The sequence below is a fragment of the Neodiprion virginianus genome, chromosome 6 (assembly GCF_021901495.1).
Source record: "Neodiprion virginianus isolate iyNeoVirg1 chromosome 6, iyNeoVirg1.1, whole genome shotgun sequence".
Taxonomy (NCBI): domain Eukaryota; kingdom Metazoa; phylum Arthropoda; class Insecta; order Hymenoptera; family Diprionidae; genus Neodiprion; species Neodiprion virginianus.
In genome coordinates this window covers 27,979,155-28,004,974 of record NC_060882.1, presented here as the reverse complement: position 1 = coordinate 28,004,974, position 25,820 = coordinate 27,979,155, and the positions used below count along the sequence as shown (strand labels likewise).

At 44.1% G+C, this 25,820-nt stretch overlaps 1 protein-coding gene and 1 long non-coding RNA gene across 6 annotated transcripts in view; one reads left to right on the top strand and one right to left on the bottom strand.

Annotated features, from left to right (window-relative positions):
• Window positions 1–25,820, bottom strand: part of LOC124307032 (uncharacterized) — a 79,959-nt gene that overhangs the window by 18,973 nt on the left and 35,166 nt on the right. The window lies entirely within an intron of this gene.
• The window catches only part of LOC124307031 (fibroblast growth factor 17-like), a 98,648-nt gene that overhangs the window by 61,670 nt on the left and 11,158 nt on the right, over window positions 1–25,820 (top strand). Inside the window, exon 1 of one of the 4 annotated variants that reach the window (XM_046768321.1) lies at window positions 24,839–24,895. The exons of the other annotated variants lie outside the window; for them this stretch is intronic. Within the exon in view, the coding sequence (XP_046624277.1) occupies window positions 24,876–24,895 (20 nt within the window). The 5' untranslated portion in view covers window positions 24,839–24,875. Of the gene's footprint in view, window positions 1–24,838; window positions 24,896–25,820 lie in introns of those variants that run through there. 4 annotated transcript variants of the gene reach the window in all.

The following is a 25,820-nucleotide window of genomic DNA, read 5'->3' as shown; positions in this document are numbered from 1 at the left end:
CGATCGTCTCGCGTCCTGATCCTCCTTCTCCTCCTCCTGGTGAAGAGAAACGGAGTATCGGGAGTTCGACGTCCTCCTCCTCCTTCTCCGTCACGCCGTCGTGATTCGTCTTTTCTGCGGAACCGCCGAGCTTTAACTGCGACAAAGTAAAGAGACGGACTCGGCGATTTTTCTCTTTATCATCCGACTTCTTGTCGACACGAGTTGCCGGTCAGCGGTAAAAGTTTCTCTTCTCTCGCGGATCGAACGGAATGGAACGGAATAGAACGGAACCAGACGAGACGAAACGGAACGGCGCCGTCGTCCAAGTTCTTGGCGACTGCAGGCTGATAGAGAGCGTCGAGGCGACGTCAAACCCATTCTTTCACTGTTCGGCAAAGTCAATTCGCACTCCGTATTTTCAGCTCGAACGGATGACTGGGGTGGTGGTGGATCAGGCTATACGGAATCACCGTGCACGGTTCAATCAGGGTTCAGAAAATGTGGTGCTGGTGTTAAATGGTCTCGACACTTGCTTCAAGAGTCCTGATTTATAGTAGGCACAGGTGTCTTCTTGTTCCCGGTTTCTAGCGTTCCTACAAACCTTCGACACTCGAGATTTCCGAGGAGTGCAAAGTCTCGACTCGAAAGAATGAACAGGGCCGTTGAGAATACCGGTTATCTCGACCATGTCATTTGGAGCTGAATTAATCGCAAACGATTTAAACTTTGAACAGTCGCCACCACTGTAGCGTCTATTTATACATATATCGTGCCTCCAGGAGTATCGAGTGGGCAGTGATTAAGCCGTTTTGACAAACGCGAAATCAATTGACGTAAATCGCGAGCTCGCGCTTTGCTTGCAGGCTCGCAGTCTGCTGGAGTAGGTTATAACATACCGATGGGCGAATGGTTCTTTCTTATCTGGGGCGTCACGCTGGCCGGAACGATATCTCCGAGCTCTGTACAAACGGCAGCGTGGCAAAATCAACGAAAACAAGTCGATTATACGTGCTTTACGCCACATATATTATAACGTTCGACACAGCCGCATGTAAAACTGATCTCTTCGCAATCAGTCAGCTCTCATCTTACTTCTTTTTTCCCCCCTTAGTGTGGTTCGGTCCGTTTTGGCAGAGCAATATATTCGACGAAGGTCACGCGATGGTGCGGCGAGTGTGCGATGGTCGAAATCACGAATCTTCACATTTAGTCGTCGGCGAGCAGTCGCTCTTATTAAAGACAGACAGCGGTAATCGCAGCGCATACACTCGAACGAGGTTTGGAGGATGAAGTAACGGTGACCACCCACTACGGACACGAGGTGATAGATGTCTTGGCACGAGAGGCGTTATTGATACATCGGATAGTTAGCAATCAATTTGGTGAATTGTGGCTCTGAAAATCTAGCGCGCTTGGATCTTTCGTACGCATGGCTCACGCGTTGGAGCGACGGGTCCATTCGTAATTGGTGTTATTTTGTGGCAATTACAAGAGTTCAATCGGAGGCCGCGAATGCCGATAATACAGAAATAATAACCCCGTGCGAGGATCGGGATCGATGGATCGATCGATCGGGGGTTCGTCGTGGTTTAGTAACTGGTAATCAACCCGGTCGGGGTGTCTTGATGAATCAGATCTCTTTGCCCGGCAGGCTCTTCTTCTTCTCCTCCGATCTCTCTTCCTTCTTCTGGATCTCTCGCACACCGCTCCTCGTTCCTACTTCAACGAGCAAGATTTACGAGCTGAACAACCTCCGCCACCTCTCCGATCTTACTGAATTTATTCTCCAACGGAATCGCCGATACGTTGATACACGAACGCATCGAACGATCGGCGAGATGATGCTGGCAGGAGAAGTAATTGATTTCGACGTAATTACCACGTCCATTGATTCGAATCAACTGCCGTTTCTCCCGTTGATGCTGCTGCTGCTGCTGCTGCACACGTGCGCGTTGTACTTAATCGGGATGTTATAAGTATACGGTGAGAGTGTAAGAGGTAATAAACACTACCGGCAACCGAATCGTATAATTCACGAATGTTGCACTAGTACTGGAAATTACATTCTCTCTTTCTTATTTAACGTAATATGGAACTCTGTGCGATCATTATTTTCGAAACTACATAACTGGAACACCCAAAAGTTCCAGGACTGGTACTTTTAGGTAAGTCGATGTTTCTGCTCGCTGCCTTCTTTGATTTTAATTTTCAAAATGAACAGTACATTATCAATAACAAATGTCCATTGAAATCAATCTATACTTGAAGTACTTTTTCAATCCCGAGATCGAAGGAGCCGCGTTTCGCGCGCGCGAATTCAAACCGTTCCGCATGCGTCTGGGTTTAGAGCGATACGTTATGACTGGTCCTTTTACTGCCACAATCTGGGTCAGACATACTCGCAACCGAAAATGCTGTTGCGGGGAATTTTGGCGGTGTAAAATCGCTCCTGCAAATTGTCAGCGGAGTATCCGCGTGCAGAGAATACCGGACGATGAATCTCGAAAGGGTCGAGGTGTTTCGAGACTAAGAATTTTGAGACGAGGAAGAGCGGCGTTCGGCCGCGTTGCGAAAGAGTTGCTACGGGGCTTAGAGATGAGCTGCCGGTGCAGCGCAGCCTCGCTCCGCGAGACGGAATTAACATTCCGAACATAATTTGGACATAAATATCGTGTACCGTATATATAAGTTATGCAAAGTGTGATCAGCAGAAAATATCTGGTAATTACAATCACTTTGGGAGCCGGCAGCCCCGGGCCTTTTTCCGCCAACCCCTCGATGCAAAGCCGCCATCGGCCACCACGTGTACCTGTGTTCGAAGCTTTTAGCGAAATAAATTTGAAAGCGTCCTTTTTTTTTAATTGCAGCAAAAATGGTGTGGTGACTTTTTTTTATCTCTTTAAAGATATTTAAAATTACAGTCATGGCAATTGGTTAAAAAAAAAGCTTTTTCGTGGTGCACAACTTTCTGATGAAAATAAAAAAAAAGAGTCGCGATTACAACACTGGCTAAGATTTGAAACTAGGACTTGAGTCGGCCGCATTTTTTAAGATTTTTTTTCCCTATCCTTTCAACTGAAACGAAACTACTAGACTGTAAAAAAAAAACCAATTCATTCTCGTCGCTGTGTAAAAATTTTATACTACTGGTAACAGAATTTTTTTTCTTCTTGTTTTGCATATATTTAAGAAAAGATTTTGATAGAATGTATTCAAATTTTGGTTTCACATTTTTTACGCAAAATTAAATATTGGGACTCACAAATTCTGGTGGTTAATTGGTTAATTGATGCACAGGTATTGTTAATATACAATATGCTTTCGGATGCTGCATATTATCGAGAAGAGATAGAGTAGGTATGTCCCAGATTCTTTCTTTTTCTCAAATCGCGCGTCTGGCTCGTACGATCGGTGCTATTGGATAGTGAGTGCATGAAAACTGAGGATGATAACGGCGTGACAATGCGAGCTTGATTGATCACGATCCCGCCCATCTGTAACCATAAACACGTTTCCAATAATTAATTGGTTTCCGGTCTCTCAGTTTACTGTTACATCGGTGGGCACTGCAACAGTCTCCAGATTGGCCCATTTTCTCTTTCAGTCTTTGAAAAACATATCCCAGTAGCAGTCGATATCATTTTCTTTCTCTTTTCTCACGTCCCAGTTATTAACCTGCGAGCTTGATTATTACTTTGAAAATTGTTACAACAGTCATTCTATTAGCGGCTGATCATTTACGATACGGCTATACGTATGTATATTGATTTCTTGATATGTCTGCGCTGAACGTAATGGAAAATACTTTGGATCCGTATAATCGGACAGGATGGTGATAAATTTTCGACACTCGTATAAATTATTATTAATTTTTATTAATTAAAATTGGGATCAATACAGCAGTATTTTTTTTCTCATTTTTTAAACAGTCGACGTTTCTACGTCTTATACATTGTTTTCGAATTAATAATTTTTATCTCGTTCCCGATTAATGGATCTTGAATTTGTTGTTAATCAGAGTTTTTCTTTGTTGAATACTGTAATGCATGGCAATGTAGGAATTCCCTCTTAAGAGAACGAAAGTGTTCTCCATTCGTAATGACTAAACTTCGAGTCAAAGAAATCTCACAGCATAAAATAATGTGCGAAAAAGTGTAACAAAGGGCAATCTAGTATAATGTACAGTATTGACATATAACGATCGATTAAATATTTTCATTTTTCAACACTGTCACGTAATCCGTCCCTCCCTCTCCCCCGACCAACGAGCGTATATAATCGATCAAGCCGTTTGCCCACTGTCAAAACTGTCACACCTAGGTATACATGTGTTTTCGAAACCCACGATTCGAGAGCCAGAAAAATACGTAGCCTTAGGTAGGTCTCGTATAGTTTCTTTTTTCAACACTTTTCTGAATCCACTGGTTATATTGTGAAACGCGTGAAATTAAAACATAAGCAAAAAAAAAAAAATATATATATATATAAATATATATATACGTATGAAAGATACCAAAAATTGATAATTAGACCATAAAAAATGACTCAAAAAACAAAGTAAGAAATCAAAGGATCTTTTTTGCTCGTTAAAACTGCTCCAAATGCATCCTGCAAGAAGCGTCCGGGCGTCGTCGTCACGACGCCTCCGGCCATATGATTGAATCGGAATCGGCTGCCTGCACAAGGAGCTAGCTAATTATTTATTATCGATCATTGTCCTTTAAATATATGACGATTTAGCTTATGAAAATTACAATTTCGCCGGGTTCGTGAATCGATCTCATTGTCAGATCTTTCGCGTCGTATAAAAGTATATAGATATAAACTCCAGCTTCGATTCGATCGATATAAATTCCACTTATGCATTAATCATTTGCAGAATTGCAGGTTCTTTTCCGCGAATAAAACACTCACACTCTCGTCGATTCTTCTCGTGTATAGATTGCAAGACGACTTGCCGCACACATAGGCATAATTGTCTGATAATTGATTAATCGTAGGCGCCTGATCGGGGTATATATATAATATACATATAACGAAAAGATAGATACAAAAGTTATATCTACGTATATCGTACTGTGTACGAAGCGTGTCGATGACGGTTTGTCGAAGGCGGCGAGGAGCTAGCGACAATTATCTTATCTGCAAATCGATAGACAGAACTCGACGAGATGTAAAAATACCGGGATATGTCGTAAGCGAGGAATTCGCTATGCAGAACTTGCTCTTGGCCCACAATTTTGCGGCACGCCTAACGCGTGTGCGCAATTGGGTCGTATCCTACTTGTTTCATTTCTTTACTTTTCTTCTCTTTTTTCTTTTCTGCAATCTCTTTTACCACGTACTCGAATAGTTGACGGAAAATTAATCAGGTCATATTTTATCCTTTTCCAATTGCAACAAAAATTTATTAATAGCTTGTACGTCTGATCGAAAGCGACAAATTTACGAAGGAATGTATCGTAGCAGAAACACCTAAAATTAACTTACACATATTACATTCGCAATTGTAACTTTGAATAAGAAAAGAAAAGAAAAAAGAAAAGAATACGTGACAATTGTTTCAACTTGCATCACCAAATGCGCATATTTTCAGTCGAAAATAAATCTCAGGATAGAGGTTAATCACGTTAGATTTATGCGAGAGAATTGCGCGACGATTTTTAGGTCCGGGAATTATCGAGTATAGAGAGTCACGTGGTCCCGCTTATCCGACGTCGTTTAATATCACATACTTACACCCATGTACCTGTATAGAACCTGCACTATATTACGCAATATATAATCGGTTCCATTACGGTCATTCCAGAATGATATCTCATCACACTCTCTCTTTGCGTCGGCTAATTGAGCCGTAATTGTCAGCTATCTCCGCGTCTTCTCATATACCGAATGCGTGTACGTGTATATACATATCATTTTATACATATACATTTATATATATATATATATATATATACCTACGGAGTCACACGTGTATCGCGTGCGTTGTCACTTTTCCATGATGATTGACGTACCCGGCTTAAACGAATGATGGATGAAGACGAGCATTCTCTTTTCCACACTCCCCATGGTCCTCCTCAGCTTGCCTAGAACCGGCGCCGCTTCCTGCCCCCCTCCCTTCCCCTCTTGCATAGGCATAACGTCTATATTTCTCCGTCTCATAGACAACAGGGCGACGACGACGACGACGATGGAAAGATGAAGAGAGAAAAGAAATTAGAGAAGAATTTACAATTGTCATTCACCGGCGAGTTCACTAATTAGTAATCAATGCTGCTCTATCGGTTTTGATAATTCTACGGACCGCAATTATAATCGTTATATAAAGATATGTAATTAATCATATGTATATATACATATATACATATATACATATATACATATATACATGTATACACGTATTATATAATGCATACATACGTCTTGTCGAGATATTTTTCGACAACGGAAACGCACGCGGTATAGCTAATTGTCAGGTAGTCGATTCATCGAGATTATCAGGTACGTAATGTATGCTAATATAGTACTGATTTTGGATTGAAATTTTATCATACACTCTTGTTGCCTGGTAGTAAAAAATGACGTAAACAAGGTCGGAACTAGGTTCACAAAACCATGCACGAAGAAAATCAACCTCACGTGTACTTAATTCCTCAACCCTACAAACTGAAACTTTCACTTTCGAGTCACCGCCACTTTTATTGTACTCTATAAATTCGTCTTCTTTGTAACAAGCGCATCAGTCTTGTCGTTTTTGTAGTCTAAAATGGAGGTTACGTAGGCAGGGATTGCACCGGGGTGCGTGGGCCAAGGATTAGAGATTCTGGGTCCTTGCAGGACGTGATTCGTCAGGATATACGGTACGGGGAGAAGGCTTTTCGTTCTTCTTCTCTGGTAGTATGAAAAATTGTTTTTATTCCTCACGCTAGCGGTGAGTTTTATCGTTTTATTGCACCGGAAGAAGAGCAAGAACAAGAAGAAGAAGAAGAAGGAGAACCGCCTGTCCTGTTCCTATTTTTTCTCTCAATTCCTCATGTCGATAAAGTAGAGTCTCAATTCAGTTCGAAGCGTCCCAACGATTTGTACAAAAAAATTCTTATTCTACCCGGAGGCGATTTCTCGACAAAACGTCATTCGGTCATTTTAGTGCAGCTATAATTACGGCAGTCACCAATTTGCGACAGTCAATATAACACCTTCAGTGACGTTCATACACGGTTGAACATCGAGACCGGCAAAACTTGACTAAATCGGTATAATAACCTTCGCAATGCTCGCGTACATCCCGACGATCACTTCACGGCTAAAAGAATTTGTGCAAATTTGAAAATGGTAATTTTTTTTTTCGGTGGCACCGCGATATCATCAAGTGCGCGTTAACGATTAGCGTTGAGTATCTGTGTGTAAAGAGAGGAATAAAAAAAAAGAAATTAACTAAAAAAGAAAAAAGAGAGAAAAAAGAAAGAAAACCTAGAGAGGAGAACTCTTCTCACCTGCACCTCTAGCTGCTCAGCTGTTGACGCACCGAGTTATTGAGCGAATAATAATTGGCGAGTTCCATTGATAGGAACGGACGGTGGTCACGTGGTTTGCAACCGCGGTTTCACGTGCGTTAAATACACACACACACACACACACACACGCACGCACGCACACGATTGTATGTAGTACGGATTAATCGGTAGTCGGTAGAGCGGGTGGAATATGGTCGTAAAAATGCATATAACAAGAGGCTGACCACCTGGACAATCATACGGTTATAATATTATAAGAGCGATACGCCGTGTTACAAATATGCACGTATAATACGCGCGAAAACAATCGTATCGGTGAATCGGTTTCGCGTTCTCAAGGCAATAATGTTTTAGCGAAATCTTGACGCCTCGTGCCCTTATCGCCGTTCGTTGTTCCTGCTGTTGCTGTTGCTGTTGCTGGTGGTGCCGATACCGATGCCGATTCTGATGCCGCTATCTTGCAACACCGACGTGTTTCGCCTATCGGAATTTCCACGTACGTTGTTATACGTACACGCTCACATAAATTAGCGTCTCATTTATCGTGATTGATGTACCTACACAGGTTATCGACACCGATATTCGAGATTTTTCTACAATTCGTACGATATTTCGAGTCCTGGAGATGGACGTCTCGATGAAGGTCCTTCAATACCTCCCGCAAACTCACAGTAGGTATACTTACTTTACGTTAACGGAAGTATACGATATACATTTCAACGACCGCTCACGAAGATTCACCAATATACATATATACTTACTTTACACCCTTTGCACTGTGTTCAATCATCTCGTTTTCAAGGATCTCGAATCAAGGTTCAACGATCAGAATGATTCGGATCAACTTTACGGTTCCTACGTCGGAAATCGGTTCGTGCAACGTGTTTTAGCGCACCAGAAATGAACCGTGTATTAGGACAATCGTATCTGCAGTTAATTCGAAATAAAAACCTCGAGCTAACCTTCCTGCACGAAATAATATCTCGTCATTGACGATGAGATCCTTGCCGATTTCTCTACCGATTTTCAAACGAACTGTGTTTCATTTTAACTCACGGATCGGTAGAATCGATTGATTCACTCATCGGCAGTCCACCTCGCTCAATAGTGTCGGTGATCGAGTTCCGGAAACTCCCGATATTGACCGTGGGACACGCCGGGCGGGTTTACGATGTGTAATTTATGCTCCTGTACCGTCATCGTGAAATAATCGGGACGATACGAAAAAAGGCGCACGGCAGTTCGCTTTTCAAATTTACTCGAGTCCAGTAAGAACCGCATTCCCCTGCGGTAAACGCCGTTGACTCCTGAGTGCTCCTCAAACAAGGTAATGTATTTATAGAGAGGGTACCACGCCGTACAGATCCCAACCTTCTCTTCGGCCAACCTCGATCGCGTCTCGTCTCCACTCTTCTCCTCTCCTCTCCTCTCTTCTCCTTTACAGGTATCTCAGTCTCACAGGTGACCGCCAAAAACGACGTTAAATCGATTCGGGTTGACGATCTTCTGGCTGCGCGAAATTACGCCATGCCGATTTCCTGACTGGCGGTGGACGAAGGTAGAAATCCAAAAGCTATTCGCTTGCAGATCAAGGGACAAAAGATTTCAATGATTTTTTAAAAATTTCATGAAATATAAATCGATTTCGAAGATATTCGGTGATTTCAAACGATTTCAAGCGATTTTTCGTTGAATTGTTAATTATTTTTGCTCAAGATTTGAAAAATTTCAAGCAATTTTCAACGATTTTAAGAAGTGAATAGCCTCTCCGTAGAAATGCTCTAAAACAAAGCTCCAAGTTCATGCGTCAAACGGTGTAATCATCTGTGCAGAGATTTTTATAAAAAATCAATTAATTACACTAAAACAACAATTTTCCAAAGTATATATATCGATAAACAATAACGAATCGTCAAGTCGTTGAATTGTACTTATACATATATATACATATATAATTTGATAACTATCTCGATGACGTTGAAAAACCGGAAGGATTTCCGGACTAATCCGACATTTGCAAATTAGTCCCAATCAAGCTGCGAATCGCACAGTGTACGCAATCGGTTCTTAAACGTCCTTCGGAAAGTAGTTCTCCGGTCTGATTTCCGCGTCCTGTGCGTATACGTCGACGGCATTTCCATACAAACACAAGTATCGAATTTCACCACGTACGTGCGTCGATGCAGGTTATACTAATCATCTAGGCGATTGTTGCAGCCTTGATTCTCGGCTCGTCTTGCAGGGTTTTCCGAGCCATGTGTCGGCGGTGGTTTATGCCCGCGATTATACCGCATCGACCGGTTCTCTCGATTACTTGCGTTTTATACACACTGTGCACGCGTTGTTTCATCGCGATAAATATCGCGGGTAAACCGCGCAGCCACCCCCGCCGATTACCTAATCGCGACAGCTTCGCTGTACCGATGCTTGCTTCACGATCGTTCGCTTAGAATATCTCTATAAATAATCCCTTGAAAACAAACAAACAAACAAACAAACAAACAAACAAACACATGTAGGTATATACGACATGTGTATATTTTAAAGAAGAAGATAAAAAAGAACCGTATAATCGCGATGCCGATGCTGTTGCGCGCGTGCTCTAAACGATTATGCAAACATCGAGACTCTCCTCCGTCGTCTCTACTAGTTGCGCGAGTGGCAATTTATGCAAATCATTCGACACCGGCATATGGCTGCGAGTGATGCACGCGTGCTGCTCCTCCGCATACCTACATCCAGAGTTCCCGAAAAAATTTATACGGACTGGAGCGATCGGTCCGATTAAAAAGATCCTTTCTTTCCTCAGAGAGACTGTGCTATCGGTATCGGTATAAGGTAATTAACTTGAAGGATAATTTTTTTTCTCATCATCTTTCGAAGACAATCACACTTCAATATCCAAAATCGAAATCGAAGCTGTAGCGATCGTCTATCCGAAAATTTTACAACATTATTCTACTCCCGTTCGTTGCTAAACGAGGGTTTTCAAACAACGTAACTCTGCGTATACGTGTTAAAACACGATAACAGATATACGCGTAATTCGTTTTATTTATTTTCTCCCGAAGCTGTAACGCGCCGCGCCGCACAAACTTCAGAGGAAAAGTTTTACCAGCGTACGTATAAGACATGCGATGCAGGCGACGCCCCCGTTGTAAATTACATTTGCGGGAGGTAAGGCGAACGAACGCGAAGGAGAGTTAAAGGAAAGACGATGCGGCGCGGCGGCGCTATCGGTTCAAGAAGTTATGCCCACCTCACGAATAACTCCTCAAGTCCTTACGCAGGCAAGGCAGCAGCCGGCGTCTGCATCCTGCAGCTTTCGAAAGAACGAGCTGGAGAACCAGAAACGCGCAGCGGGTCATGCGCTGGGTGTTCACTCCTCGTTCAGTTGTCATCCGAACTTTTTTGCGGGAAATATATGCATATCGTGGAATTTGATATCCGAGAGGAGTCTGCGCGAAACTTGATCCCCGAACCATCGAAATTCCGCAGGCTATTAATAGCGCTGCGAATTAGAAGTAGACGTGGATTTTTACAGCGTTAAAGTTATTTATTTACTTATTTTTTTTTTTTTGTTTTTTCAAACACACAATTTCATTCTGTAAGAGGATGCTTACGATTTTCGAACAATGTATTCAAACTGCGGCATGCATGCGTCAGAAGTGAACATACTTCCTCAAACATGGGTTTTCCTGTACAAGGAATACAAAATATTTTGCAAGATTCCGAAATCTGTACAGCCAATCTTTATTCGTCGCGGAAATTTTTTTTGCCTCTGGATATGCAATAATTTATTCGTAAAAAATAGTCTTTGCGCAGGCAGAAATGCCGCAGGAAGTGGAAAGGCCGTCGCAATTGCCTCTAAATACCTGGTCCCCTCTTTCCGCTTCTTCTTTCTATCTTCTTTCAATTTAACTCTGCAACTTACTTCACAAGTTGTTTATTTGTACGATGTACCTACATACACACGTGCGTGCGTGCCTTTAGCTGTGTTGTACAAGCGTGATTACCTGCAGCAGCATTAACGCGGGACCCTCAACTAATTAAGAGCTCAAGCTAATTCAATTATAATTTATACCTTCGAACTCGCCGCCGCCGCTGCCGTCCTCGTCGTCTTCGTCTTCGTCGTCGTCGTTCTTCGGGTTTTCACTTAAACCGAGTTGCCGCAATCAATTACACCCCTAAACGCCGCCATGCCTCTTGTTCTTTCCATCAGGTGTAATTTATAACAATTAGCCAGTTTTGGGGTTTCGGTGATTTTTGCTGCCTCTCTTTATCTCTCAACCCTACTTCTCACGTGCACCGAGATTGAAACGTCCCTCGTTATTTGTTTTGACTGCCCGCCGCTCCGCCCATTCACCTTTTTCTCAGCCTTGCGTATAGTTATTTTATATTTTTAACGTTTTTTTTTTTACACTCGAGTTACGATTTTTTTTTCCTTCCTTGTAATTCTTCTTTTTCATACACTGCGGCATATCTCGCTTCTTCTTCTTCTTCTTTTCGATCCTTGCCGCTACAGCCAGCTCATTCTTTACCTCTTGTTACACATTCTCGTTGTCGACGTTCTCTTACCGCTCGCCGCGGTATTTTTCCCTTTTTCTCTTGTCTTTACGATTTACTTTCTTCCTGTTTCTTACATTTATTTCTCTATACGTGTCTCAGTCTCCTTTTTCTTCTTCTTCTTCTTCTTCTTCTTCTTCTTTTCCTTCTTCCCCTTTTTCCCACTTGGTTTATATTCTCTAAGCTGAGAGGTGCTGCAGCGTGTCTGATCTGTGTGTGGATCATGGAAGATGCTTGTACGGCTAGAAACGGGCACTCGCCTTTTTCCACCGCTCTCACCGTCCTCCTCATCCAGTTCTTCTTTATACACGGTATATATACAGGTACCAAGCACCTGTTACAGCTGTGACCAACGTCGTAATTGGCCTTTGAGTGCCTCCTTCGGGCGAAAAGCTTTCCTCCGATTCAACCCTTGAACGCCGCACTGCCGCAAGCAGTCTCTGAAGGGTCGTGAAACGCTTCGTGTTATATTTTTTTCTTGTTTTCGCGCAACGCCGTCTCCCTTATATATGTACACTGAAAGAACAACATTCGAATCCATGCTCCGCAATACTAATTGATTATAAAAATGTTTATTTTACGCTCCGTCGTTTTCTCACATTATTTTGAATTCCTTGCCTCGATTTGTGCCGATGTCGCGAATCTCGGAATCGCTGTACATACATGTTTTATTATACCTATACCTACATCAGCCGCGTGCTTCGGATGCCAATTTTTATGCACGTTGAACCGTATATATATATATAGGTATGTATACATACCTGTACACATATACATTGCCTTCGATTCAGCATTCCTTGCGCATTCGTAAGAAGGAATTATATGTATACATTTAACTGGAGTTACCACTATAGGTATGCAATTAATGCGATATCGATCAATAAATTCTCGTACGGAAGCTTCGGCTGCTGAGGAATGAGCTGTGATTTATTTCTCGATTCCTCACCGCGCTGCCTCGATTCTCGTATCATCAAAGTTTCTTTTTTTTTTTTTACTACTACGTTTTATCGCAGTTAGATACCTATCCACATTTATTGCAATCGTTCAACGGAAACTCAGAACCACTCGATGCGTTCTCATCATTGTAAACATTGGTGCGTCACAATCCATTCGCGTTTCGTATTTTATTCATTTTTTTTTTCACACAGCACGCCGGCGTTGCTTAAAAACTTTGTATCATAACTTCTTGACGAAATCGCGAAACGAACTAATGAGAAGAGAACAAACAAATAGAACAAAAATTGAAAAAAAAAAAAAAAAAAATTGAGAAACGAACGATCGACAATGCCGCTAATTGTGCCCGCGTATACAACGTAAGAATAGAGTTTTGTGGGATTGACGCAATGCAAGACGCACACTTCGCGTATACACTCCGGTACGTCTGTAAAGTAGCACATGCATGGCTAAAAGAGATACCGATGTGCGCGCTGATGCTGTTGCAGCGGAGAAAAACCTTGACGTGAAATTATGATTATGATGTATTATTATCGAGGTGAAGAGCGAAATACTTGTCTACGTCTTCCACGCAACACACACACACACACACACACACACACGGTCAGACGTAGAAACACTGCAGACGTCGACGACGAAGATGAGGCGGAGATGATATGTAATCCGCGGGGAATAATTTGACGTCAACGAATCCGAGCGGCGCGGCGATGAAGGAGAGGAGAGAGAAAAGAAGAAGCGGCTCTGTTTGTCAAATACAATAGGCTTGTATTAAATGTATGCTAATTGGTCGAAAATATTTTGCGTGTCTCGATGTCTAGTTTGTTTGCTAATGTAACCCGAGACCGACGACCACCACTCATGTATGCCTAATCTCTTGCTTATAATTTATCACGCGTCAACTGCCGCCTCCTTCTCCTCCTCCTCCTCCTTCGTTCGCGCGTGCGCAGACGAATTCTTTTTCTTCTGATTTTCATAAATTTTATGCTTCTCATTAACTCGTTTCTTTGTTGTTTTCTTTTTTCCCCCAGCTAATTGTTTTTTCATTCAGCTGCAAAAATATTCTCTCACTTCTCCTCCGCGTGCATGTCGAGCCTCTCGCAGATCTCTTTGTGGTTACTTGCGCACGTTGCGAAAAATGTATACGTATACCTAACTCGAAACTGTAATGCACTTCATACGATCACTTCGGTCAGCGCGTTGCGTTGCGTTTGCGAAAATTGATCCTTCGTCCATGGTCACCGCGGATTCGTGATCCGTTGTTTCACCGGCACTTTATATGTACATCTGTAACCGATGTATGGGTGCATATCGTAGTCGTCGTAGTCTTCGATGGAGGATGATGACGAGAGGATCGTAAACAAATCTCGGGCATTTGTACTTGCTGTCAGAATGATGGCCACTCGAATCTCGGGACGATGCAAATTTTACCCGAAACGCGGATGTTTAATTCATACATTCGCGGCCACGCCAGGAATTTTCGAACCTTCTGTAGCGTCGTTTGCGGCTGCAAAACTGCAATGTGCGCGTGAATGTTGAATGTGAAAACTGACTGGAAAATGTACAAGGCGACGCTATGCTCCTGATCCGTTTTACGATTTGGTATTCGGTAAGAAAGTTTATCTGTTTTTTCTTTTTCAAATTTTACTTGAAGTTTATGGTATGATACAAATTTGAATTAAATAAATATTTTGTTCTCTCGGTTTTTTTTTTTTTATCAGTGGTAGTAAATTTTCATCAGTATTTAAACTGACGTACGATCGTATAATAATTTTATAGACTCCCGTGTATTAATACGATTTGAATAGATATAAAAGTGTAGAGCTGCTTACGGATATCCTGGTATTTCATCGAATGGCGATAATTAATTTTTTTTAACAGTTTTGTTTCTGCTCGTATACACTTGCGGAGAACTTGAGATGGAAGAATGGCGACTTAGGCGCTGGCGTTATCTCGGCTTGATTGAGGATTCAAGATTTGTTTTTTTAATATACATATATAAGGATAATATCCAAGCCGCCTGCTCAGCATCGCGGGTGGTCCAAGTAGTTTCGGAACTTGAAGCGTTAATAATCATAATCGGAGAAAACTATTAGACACGAGATTGTCTCTTTAAACATTTTGTTGATCATTTAATAGCTCTTTTTAATACCCATCTCGTTATGGGAAGACTGACGAACCCGTACCCCGTGCCATGCACCACGCGCACGGCAATTAATAATAAAACGAGAAAATTATTACAGTAAAACGAAATTAATCGACGCGAGGCATGCTATCGCAAGGAGGATACAGTATGATGAGTGGTGATTTCGTTGCTGGGTTTACATCTACATGGTATATAGAAATATAAAAATATGTCCACACGCGTCTCGTGTCTGTGCATAAACCAGTATTTTTTTTTTTTTTTTTATTTTTTATTTTTTGTGTGTGTGTGTGTGTGTTTTTTTTCTCTCTTATAAAATTCCAGAATTTTGTGTACGCCGGGAAGAGGGGGCCACTAAAATATTGCGAAATAATTAAAAGACACTTAATTTAAACCGTTGAATAATTATACCTACATATTTTCTGGGATTATACATGTACCTATAGATAGCATCGATTAAGTAAATCTCAACGTCGTCGATATGCTTCGTCTGTTTGTACGCTTAATTGTTATATCTAAAAAAAAAACGATAACCTCAAGAATAACCTAAAATGATAGTCACGTGTAAGTGTGCCACATGCCTACGTAGTAAACGTTATGTATGAGGATGTAGGATGTAGTGTACCTTGTCCCCTTGAAAATTTAAATTTTATTTACAAAATGAATTCTTGGCGCCGCCGGCACGTGACGTGCTAAAACGCGACTGAAAGAGACTTTTGCGTGATTCCCCTCCTTTCCCCTGGTATTCATTATACGCCTGTCTGTCATCAGCGCACAGCGCACGTGTCAACGAATTAATTTTTGAACCGCCTACGCGAACTCGAAAGGCTGTATATTATTTCACTTTACCTATTTCTTATTATTCTTCTTTTTCGTTTTACTTTTTTTTTTTTTTTCCTTGTATTCTTCAATTTTTTCTCTTTTCTACTCACCTGTTTGTCTTCTTAAGTGATCCCTCTCATCATGTTCCTCTTTATCATTCTCCACCAATCGCTACGCCTGACAGCTTGCAACATATCGTACAAACAATTTCGGCCCGGAAATCAACCGTGATTACAAGGATCGCTCTCGTCCAAGTTGCGACGATATTTTTCCCGTCCACATTTTGTTTTCCGAACTGACGTTTTAAGTCTGCAATCGGATAAAAACTTGCCAATATCATCAATCCTACGGTGACATTATTTTTCCGAGTCTCGCAATTGCTCTTACTTTGCCAAAACTTGAAAATAGTAATTAAAAAAGGAAATTAGTTAAGAATGCGATCACTAATTTCATTAAAAATGATTGCTAACGTGTGAATTCCCCGTGAATTTAATTAGCCATTTACGAAAATACGAATCGTCGAACGTCGCTGGTGAACGGGTTGCCCAAATGATGTGAAAAAAAAAACAAAATTCAGCAAAACGTGAACAAATCAGCATTGAGGAATAACGAATGCATGGTTAGGCACAATTAGCGCCGGAATCAATCGCCGTTTTCTCGGTCGGTTCGGTCGGTCATCAATATACATAATCGAGGGGCCATTAGCACGCTCCGTTAACGGCCACCCGTCTGCGTCCACAGAGCAGGCCCAGATTCGCGTTAGCGCTGAGCAGCGTGCGCGCAAATCGCAACTGCAATACCTACGCGCAGGGAGAGCGCAGCGCGAGGTGCAGTTAGCCAGCTGAGTTGTTTTGGATGTAATTAGCGAGTTGAGCGTGAGTTGCCGGAGTGAGTAATGATTCGCGTAAGCGCAGCCCGCGTCTCCGTCAGCGGTCATCTAGGTGGCTAGGAAGGCCGGAGTCAGTAAGTCAGTCGTTTGCCGGTTGCGGAGGAGGAAACTTGAGCCTCCGCCTCTCGTTCCGCACTCTGAACAACTCCGAACGCGGCCCTGGATCCCGGTTTCGATCGCGCGGATTAACCCATGCGAAACCGTCTCCAATCGTGATACAGATTGCTGCTAATTGCCGGCGATATATACCCAACGGGGAGTACAGGTATAATTATAATCTTGCCTCCGTGTAATGGGCGCCTAGCCTGACTCCCCGGACTCACCGCGACGTTTAATAATTCCTGCGTCAGCCAAGCCCGCACACGAGCAGATCCGACAGCTTATACTGGCTCAACGAATGCACAGGATCCCTTCGTCGTCCGCCTGATGGCGAGTACCTATTTATTTGAGAAAAGTTGGCGCTAGTCGTCGGTTGGATAATTTATGTATACCTAGTTACCGATGTGCGACTCGTTTCTTGGTTTTCTTTTTTTTTTTTTAATTTTTTTTGTTTTTATTTTTACAACGTACGTGCCATTTTGAAAGATGGTTATCTCTGCACAGCTTCTGGGTCCACGTGTTTGATCATGGTTTTATAAGGAGAATGACGGTGATGATCGTTAACTAGTTTTTTGCCAACACCTAGTTGTGGAATTTATGCTATGCAATGTTTCCTGCTGAAGGTGAAAAATTATAGAATACTACGAAGAACGTTTACAGATAGTGGTAAGATTGTTGCTAAATAGCGGAACAAACCCCGGGGGTGATAACTAGGACACCGAGTCCATTCTTCCTAGTGAGATACTATCTCGGGAGACGCGGCGTAACGTATTATTTATTATCCTGCCGTTGCATATAATATGATTCATTCTTCGGTGTGCGTAGGTAGGTAAGTAACCTAACTTGTCCTCTTATTTCTGATCTTCCTTTTATCCTTTCAGCTTCAATGTTGCATCCTGTTTGCTGGACTGGCCTTGTATTCCTTTTTCTTGCGTTCGTGGTTATTAACCCATTGGCGGTATCGATCGGTCTATCGATCGATTGATCGATCGTTTGTAAGTGGCCGTTAATAGACGAGGTTGGCAACCCCCGTTCGTTTTGTAAAGAGAACTGAATCAAACAGCACCTGGCGGTACACTTGAGCGGGTCTTTGTAAAGCTGACCTGTCGTCGATGGAATTTGCGAGTAACACCACGTGCCTCTGGAAAGCAAAGTATCGCTCTGAAGTCTTCAGGCTGCAATGAAACTATAGTCGATTGATCGACCGGCTGCAAGCGCTTGACGACCCTTTACGCGATCAATTTAGTATTGCAGAGGATGAAGTTTTCAGTTGACACCTTCTCTTATCTTCCTACCGCAAGTAAATATCAATGCAACTGCTACGCCGTACGCTCGCAACAACGGACATTGGGAAGTAGTAGTGCGGTTTTCCATTCATTGACGGGGAATGTTTCGCTGTGGTAAAAACCGCAGAAATGCGCGAAAAAGTCGGATGGAAAAAGGGGGCAATTTTTGTTATCAATCTATAACCGATGCTTATCGGGTTCGTCGGTCTCCGGCGATGCAGGTTTGAGCACGGGCGAAAGGCTGGTTCGCAGGTTACTGGCACCAATTAGCAATAAACGTATCTTATTTAATTAACCAGTCCGACTCGTATTAAGCGCTCTCCATTATTGCCATGCAGCATTCGCTCCGGAATGGAATTTCTTTTTCTTCAGAGCGGTTGGTTAATTGGGCTCGCCAAAGTATCGCGGCAACGGCGTGAGAGGTAGCCGACATCATATGCGCCTGTATATCCACCTACGTCCTCCATCAGCTGATCCATTCCATGGGTCCAATCGTCGCGAACTATGAAACTGAAGCTAGCAGTCAGAGCTAGCAGCCAAATCTGATGAGTATCTTGCAAATTGAAAAATGGAGTTCAGTCGTGTCCTCATAATTCTATAATAGTATCGGGGGTTCAAGGTATTTCATAAAATTTTAATTTTCAAACGTCACTATCTTATTCGAATGAGCCCTGTTTTTCGTTACTTAGCTGCAACATTTCGAAAAGAGACGACGATTTATCGTAATTTGTTCAAATTTGGAAGGAAACTAATTCGAGTGGATACCAAACCAGGTGCACACCTTCCGCTAAGTGCGATTTGTCAGATCAATGTGAAACCTGTCGTCTTCCCATTCTTGATGAGAAGAGGAGAGTTATGATCGTCAAAAGTCCGGTGACGCGACGTTTTCTCGAGTAGAATCGAGTCTTCAGGTGTCTCTGTCAGGCGCGCCGTCAGTCTGAAAGCTTCGAGCGCCGCGTAGGTTTGTTTGACAGACGCTCATTGTGGACCTACACACATGGCGTCTTGTCACGGTCGCACGCACGAGCGAGGATTCGATGGAAGGCGAGGCTGTGAGCACGGCAAGACGACCACGACGACGACGCGACTCGTATAAGCCGAGTGTGATCCCATTCGCCACGCAAGCCCGAGACTCAAAGGGAGAGCCGCCGACGAGGTGGTGCATTGCCTGCCTCCAGTCGGATCAAGACGAGTGACACTCGAGACCGGAAACGGGCAGGAAAACGGACGGAGAAACCCGTGAAGCAAAATATTTACCTGCCATTCGATGCCCGGAGGTAAGCCACGGGGCCGCGGACCCTCATGGTCTGTACGGTCGACCATGGTGAACTTCGAGGTTCACTGCACCGTAAGAGAAAATCTACACCTCATACATTATTTAAGGCATTAAGGACCACGTGAGACAGTGAGGAATACTGCTGGTTTAGAGGTTCCAGAGATCACAATTTTGGAAGTGTTTCCCGGAATTTATACAGAGCTTTGGATGTATCGAAAAAATATCGATCATCGTGCAATTTTAGTGGCAGAGTTACAGCATTAGCAATTCTGAATGTGGTAGTGATAATCGAAAGAATCGATCACTGAACGGTCCCATTTTTGTCCTTATTTTTTTCATCCGGACAACTTATCAACGTTGGTTATTGAGATGTTTCGATCGTGTGTTCACGTATACTCGTATCACGGTGAAATGACCAGTAGTAGCGTGTATCGAAATGATGTACCGCATGATGTAGTTTACTGGTACAGATACGAAGCAATGAAGAAAAAGGGGCGGATCATATAGAAATACACGGTTGTCCAGGTATGTAATGAGCATCGCGACATGTTGACAGAGTGGTAAATCATGCAGGTTTGGTTCGGTTCGGTATATGCAGGAGGGAAATACTGTTTGCTTAACCCAGAAAACGGTCAGAGCTGAGCTGATAGCTCAACTTTGAGGGCTCGTGAACGTAGCTGTGCAGCAAGGAGAGGACTGACTGCAGCTTATCGTCATCTCGGTAGTAGTTACGCCGCTATTCGTGTACGTATAAATACGAACAAATCGTCGCCGGCTTCTCAAACATCTCCTACCCACAACTCCTACACGCGTGGACGTATCTGCGTGGGCAGTGAATGTACGCGCGTTTTCGTTATTACTCTACTTACTTCCTCCTTTCCCATTACGTGGATAGACCGGGATAATACAAAAGTCTCCTACGGTAGCTTGGATGATGAGAGTGTCTGGAAAATGGACATTCGCAAGTCCATGTTCAATTCTGGCCGATCAATCGACCTCGCGAGGTTAAGTGGATGAGAGACGGATTAGGTGTTTTTAGGAAGCGCCATGAGTACGGTCTCTTCGGATGATCGATTCGCATCCGCGGGTCTCGGACATCGGGTTGCTCATCAGGGTTGCCCTAGAAGTGCAGCGGCACTTTAGAGGGCTCGCTGCGACGCCGGTCGGTTTCGGGTGACCATCGTGGTTTCAACAACCCGACTCGCCGTGAGTCATAACTGGGTTTCTGGTTCTCAATGTTAAATCTCGGATCTTTGAAAGCTCCTCCGATTAGGCGCTCTGTACGCCAGTCTTTGGCCCCTGGGACCGACGAATTCCCAGACAAATTATACCGGTACCCACGCGGTCTACTCCTTGCGCTATCGGCGCCCAAAATGAATTCCTAAAACTCAATTAACCGCAGCTGTTCAAAAGTGCATTAAATAAATAAGAGCTAGGCGTAATGAATCCTCGAACCCCGAAGATCGGCTTTTCTGTCATTATACCGACCAGTTCCCGTTGCGCGTGTCTGCCAACGCGATATCCTGCTTAAAAGGTCCCGGCCATCCAACCCTTTTAAGTAGTTGGATTTAAGTAAAACGCCAGGAATGCTCGACGAGCAAAGTATACAGGGTGACGCATTATCAAACTTTTCCTTTAACCCCGTCTCAATCTTAATCTGTTAAAATTCTACTTCGGTTTCCATTTCCTAACTTATCATCGATTCGTTCTTGGCTTTAGAATCCACCTCTTTAGAAGAAGTTGAAAGGTAAGAGAGAATGTAAGTGAATTAATCGACCATGAACGTCCCCATCCGATGAATGGAGTTCCGTTCTTCGCCGCAAGGTCTAGATACGCCGTGACACTCCGGGCGCTTTGTTCCCTGACTGCAGACCATGGTTTATTTCTACAGAACAACAGAACGGATCGATCCTCCGCCGCATTGACGTTACGCCACGCGTGGTATATTACCTTATACACTGGTTGCATCACGAGACAGCGTAAGAAAATGGCGCGGACCACAACAGCGGTGTGGATCGATTCCTTGGCGTAGAGCCTCGGAATGACTCACCTCGGCTTGAGGATGGAAAAGGGTTGAAAATTTGACAGACGCTGTTGTGGTGGAAGTTTATCGTGCGTCTCGTGTCAATCGAATCGTTGACATCATCTCGGAACACGTAAGTCAGGTCGGTGGTATAAGAAGAAGAGGATCGGTAGAGGAACGAAGGAAAGAGAAGAGAATGGAAAAGTGAAGCAAAGTAAAGTCGTCGTCTACGAGATTATCACTAAATGGTGTCCGCGCGGCGCCAATCGCATCGAGTTCGTCTCACTCGCCCCGAGGCTCCCTCTCTTATTTTCTCGCTTTCTCACGCACCGTCGTGACGTCAAAGTCGATGTCGGTCCTCCGCATAAAAACGTACAACGCGCACCTCGGCCATGGCTTCGAACAAAAGACCCCGTGGACGTTGCACGGTTAAACGTTCCTGTCGCGGAGTGACATCTGCACGGGGTGATGTAGCGGCAATTTGTCTTGGTTCGCTTCCCGTTCGAAGCTGTGCTGCTGCACAGTCCGTGGATTTGTTTGTATGAAAGAACTCGGGGCGTTTGACTGTGGCAGTTTCGAGAAATTACTCCAAGGAAAATTTAAACCTGTTTAAGTGGTCCCCTGATTTACAGGCGTAAACAAAAAAGTGGTAGGAAAGCAATAAAGGAGAAAATAAGAAACCTCGGGATGCACACCGAGGGGAGATAATGCATCTTCCATTGTTTGGCCGACGGATCACGTACCACCTTCGTTAGCGTCTGCATTATTCCCTAACCGGAGAGATCGAGTGAACCGAAAGAAAGGAAAAAGGATCAAGAGAACAGGGAAATGTATACGCTCTTTCATTCCGATTCATCCCTCTTTCTTCCTCTTTCACGTATACTAAACCACCGGGAGAATATCCGAGAGAGGGGACGTTTTGTTTCACCGACTCTCTTGCGGCCGATCTTCGCCTCGGCCCATCCGTCCCGCTATTTGTTGTTCGAACCTAATCTCTAATGGCCTCTATGGGTATTTAAATACCCATAGCTCTGGCCCACCCACCGTCACGTGTCTCATACAGCATCCTCGGGGCTGCATCGTCTGATCGTGAGCTCACTCTTGATGTAGCTACAGAAAACAATCCACTAAAGCTCCTCAAGGATAAGGAAGAACAAGATATAACGACAGAGAAAAGAACCGGTGTTGATAAAAATAAAAATTCCGCCCACCGCTCTAGTCCAGTTGTCAATGAATGGAATCAAATGTGACACCGTTCTTCAGACGAGTGGTTAAGTTGTTCCGCTTTAAGCTACCGCTGCTTAAGGACACGCGAATGGAACGAAGAGTTCATTTCGATAATCAAGTCCCGCGGTTGAAGTGTTTTGAAGTACGAGTCGTTCCGGCGAACCAGTGCGTCATCGATCCCCGTTCGATCCTCCCCGCAGTGTTTCCATTCTCTTATAGTTCCGTTGCACCCGTTTTTCCCTCTGCTGCAATTCCGCCGCGACGGCCGTCCGGACGTCGGGACTTCTTGTTCTTCCTCGTTCAAAAAACGTGACGCCGATTTACCCGTTTTCCCAAGTGCTAGGTACGCATGCACCACCACCGACGTATGTATACAACGTGCATACAATGTACCTACTACGTGCGCGTTCGTTGCAACGCGCTACGCTTGTGATCCGACGCCTCCAACGCTGCTCGCACTTTCAATCCCCCCTAACTCCACCGATAAGTCGACGACCGAGAAGCGGAGAGTCACACGAGCAAACTTACTCCACGTACCCAACCGCGTTCACCTCTTATCGTCCGTTACCCCCCGATCGTGATTGATGTTACCATTTTTATGCGCATGCACCTTTTCTCATTGCGTATCCGTAGTACACGGCTCAATGTCCGGGGTCGAAAGTCATCTGAAAGGTATTGGACTTGAACGTTTCCTCGTTATACCACTTCAGGAAAGGCTGTTTCTACATCGGGGATCATTGGTGCGACTCGATGAGTAACAGCTGTTTTCAATTCTGTGATTGGGCACAAATAACTGTCATCAAACAATCTATGAAACCATCGTAACTCGGACAGTCGAATCCAAAATCACCCAACTGGCTCTCGTTCAACTTTTAGCCAAATAAAGATCCAGCCGAAAGGCTTAGGTATAAAATGGACTGTCGTAAGAAGGAGAGGAAGAGGGGCGAAATCGACGGCGCAGCGGGCCGTGTGTGAATCGCAATAATTTGGCGCTCTGACATCCGTGAAAATAGACGATTGAGACGGACCCGATTCGAGACGGTCGTTAGTGAGCGTTTAGGCAGCTTAGTGGGTCGATGCGAAATCGGGGCAATTACACGCCGTTGGTTGTATGCCGGAGTCACCCCTGTCTCCCCTGTTTCCCCTTCTCTATTTCGTTCCTCGTCGCACTCTGTACGTGTATCCAGGTCGTTTCTAGGTCTTTCTTCTCATCGTCCTGTGAGGGGATCCACCGGTGTAGAGGGAGGCGGTTGCGGGAATTGGGCGGGTTGGGGGGAAAATCTATTGAGCATGGGTGATTTGTCGCGATTTGTTCTGCCTGTTTGGGAAACATTTGGGGGTTGGCGACGATGCCCGACTATGGTGATGACGATGGTTATTCCGACGGGCTTTGTGGTGTTCCAGGTGATTCGGCCCCCTCTCTGCGGAGAGAAAAAGAGGGAGAAGGAGGGACGGAGCGAGCGGGCAGCACGCGGCCGAGAATCGATTGCGGCTCGTGTCGCCTCCGCACAATGGTAGTAAATTTTGCGGTTTTCAATTCCCTGAATGGAGACGTTACGACCTCGTGCCAGAATTCCGGCCCATCCTCGTGGTCAGCATTGGATTTTCTCGCCAGAGGCCCGCCGTCGCGGGAACTGGGAGCGAATCTTCCCCCACCCATGCATACCGAAATCGTAGGATCAGAGGATATTCGCTATTGACAATTGTCCATTTCCATTCGTGACTTCCCACGGCGAAGGAATCATCCTATTACAGTTCCGTTCCTGATCGCTTTAATGTTCAGTCAACTTTTTTCGCCTCACCTACTACCAACTGCTAACCTCATGCCGCGCAACTCGTTATCTAATCTTTTCTGCCTCGCCGACACTATTTTATATTGTGCCAAGTTGTGAACCGAGTCTTGTCCCGGTGTTACAGCTTTGTGCGAATTCCGAAAAGCAATGGTGTTGATTCGGGTGTGAAAATCTCCATGATCGGTAGTGTTTTCGTTTTTCCGACGCAGTGGCTTACCGGTGACATCTCAAATCGGTGGATGTATCCTTAGACGCTCCAAATATGATCCAAACAGTCTGCTGGGACGCGAATAGTTAAGAAATGTTTTGTGCTCGTGGCAGGTGAGTCGGAAACGTGTTCCTCTACATGCACTCTTTATTTGTCGCCTAAATTCCTGCTCAATTTTGACGATTTTTACCCGTTCCATGCGCAGCGAATATCTGACCTCAGCTCGACTGTGCACCTACGGAACGTGACAATTTTATACGACACGTGCCGTAGTTCGTTATAAGCAACTATTTTGTTTGACTAATGATAAAATTTTTCCCACTCCTCCTCATCATAGTGTGAGAAAATTTCTTGAGGTGTAACGCGTAGTGTATGGCCTCGGGAACGGGCAGTCGGCTCGAACACTGCACTCGCAAATTAGACTGATTAACTGCCGAGCGCTGCAACAAGGTTCAAAAAACGCTTGCGCACCACACGGCGAGCGCTGGCCGAGCTCCGCACGTTCAACCCTGCCTCAGCTGACCGACGCAATTAAATTCTTGTAACATGAGAACTGAAACTCCCGCTTACGCCTCTCGCTCCCCATATTGCGCAAGCTTGCGCGTTTAATGTGCGCGTCAAACTATTTCTCGAACGGCTTATGATTACTTGTTAGGTATGATTACAAAACAAACTATTTTCCACGAGCAAGAATTTCCGTTCTCAGCTTCGATAGAACATCTTCCACGACGCTGGAATGTTTTTTTCACCCTCAACCCTGCAGTGGATTCCACGACTGCATGGTCGCGTGGCCGCGGGTTGCGTCAGATTCAAACGAAACGCAACTCGGAGGACGAGAGCCAAGTCGGGTCAAGCCGAATGGTTAATGAGTGTGACTGAAAGCGTTGGCTGCGGTCGTCCAGGATTCTGTAACGTGAGATGGATTCGTGTTGCGTCACGGCAGCGGCTGCGGACTGACCGCAGGACGCAGGTTCGACTCTAACTGGGTTAGAGCAAAGAGTACCAATGCACTTGCTAGTCCGGTACTCGTCATGCTAT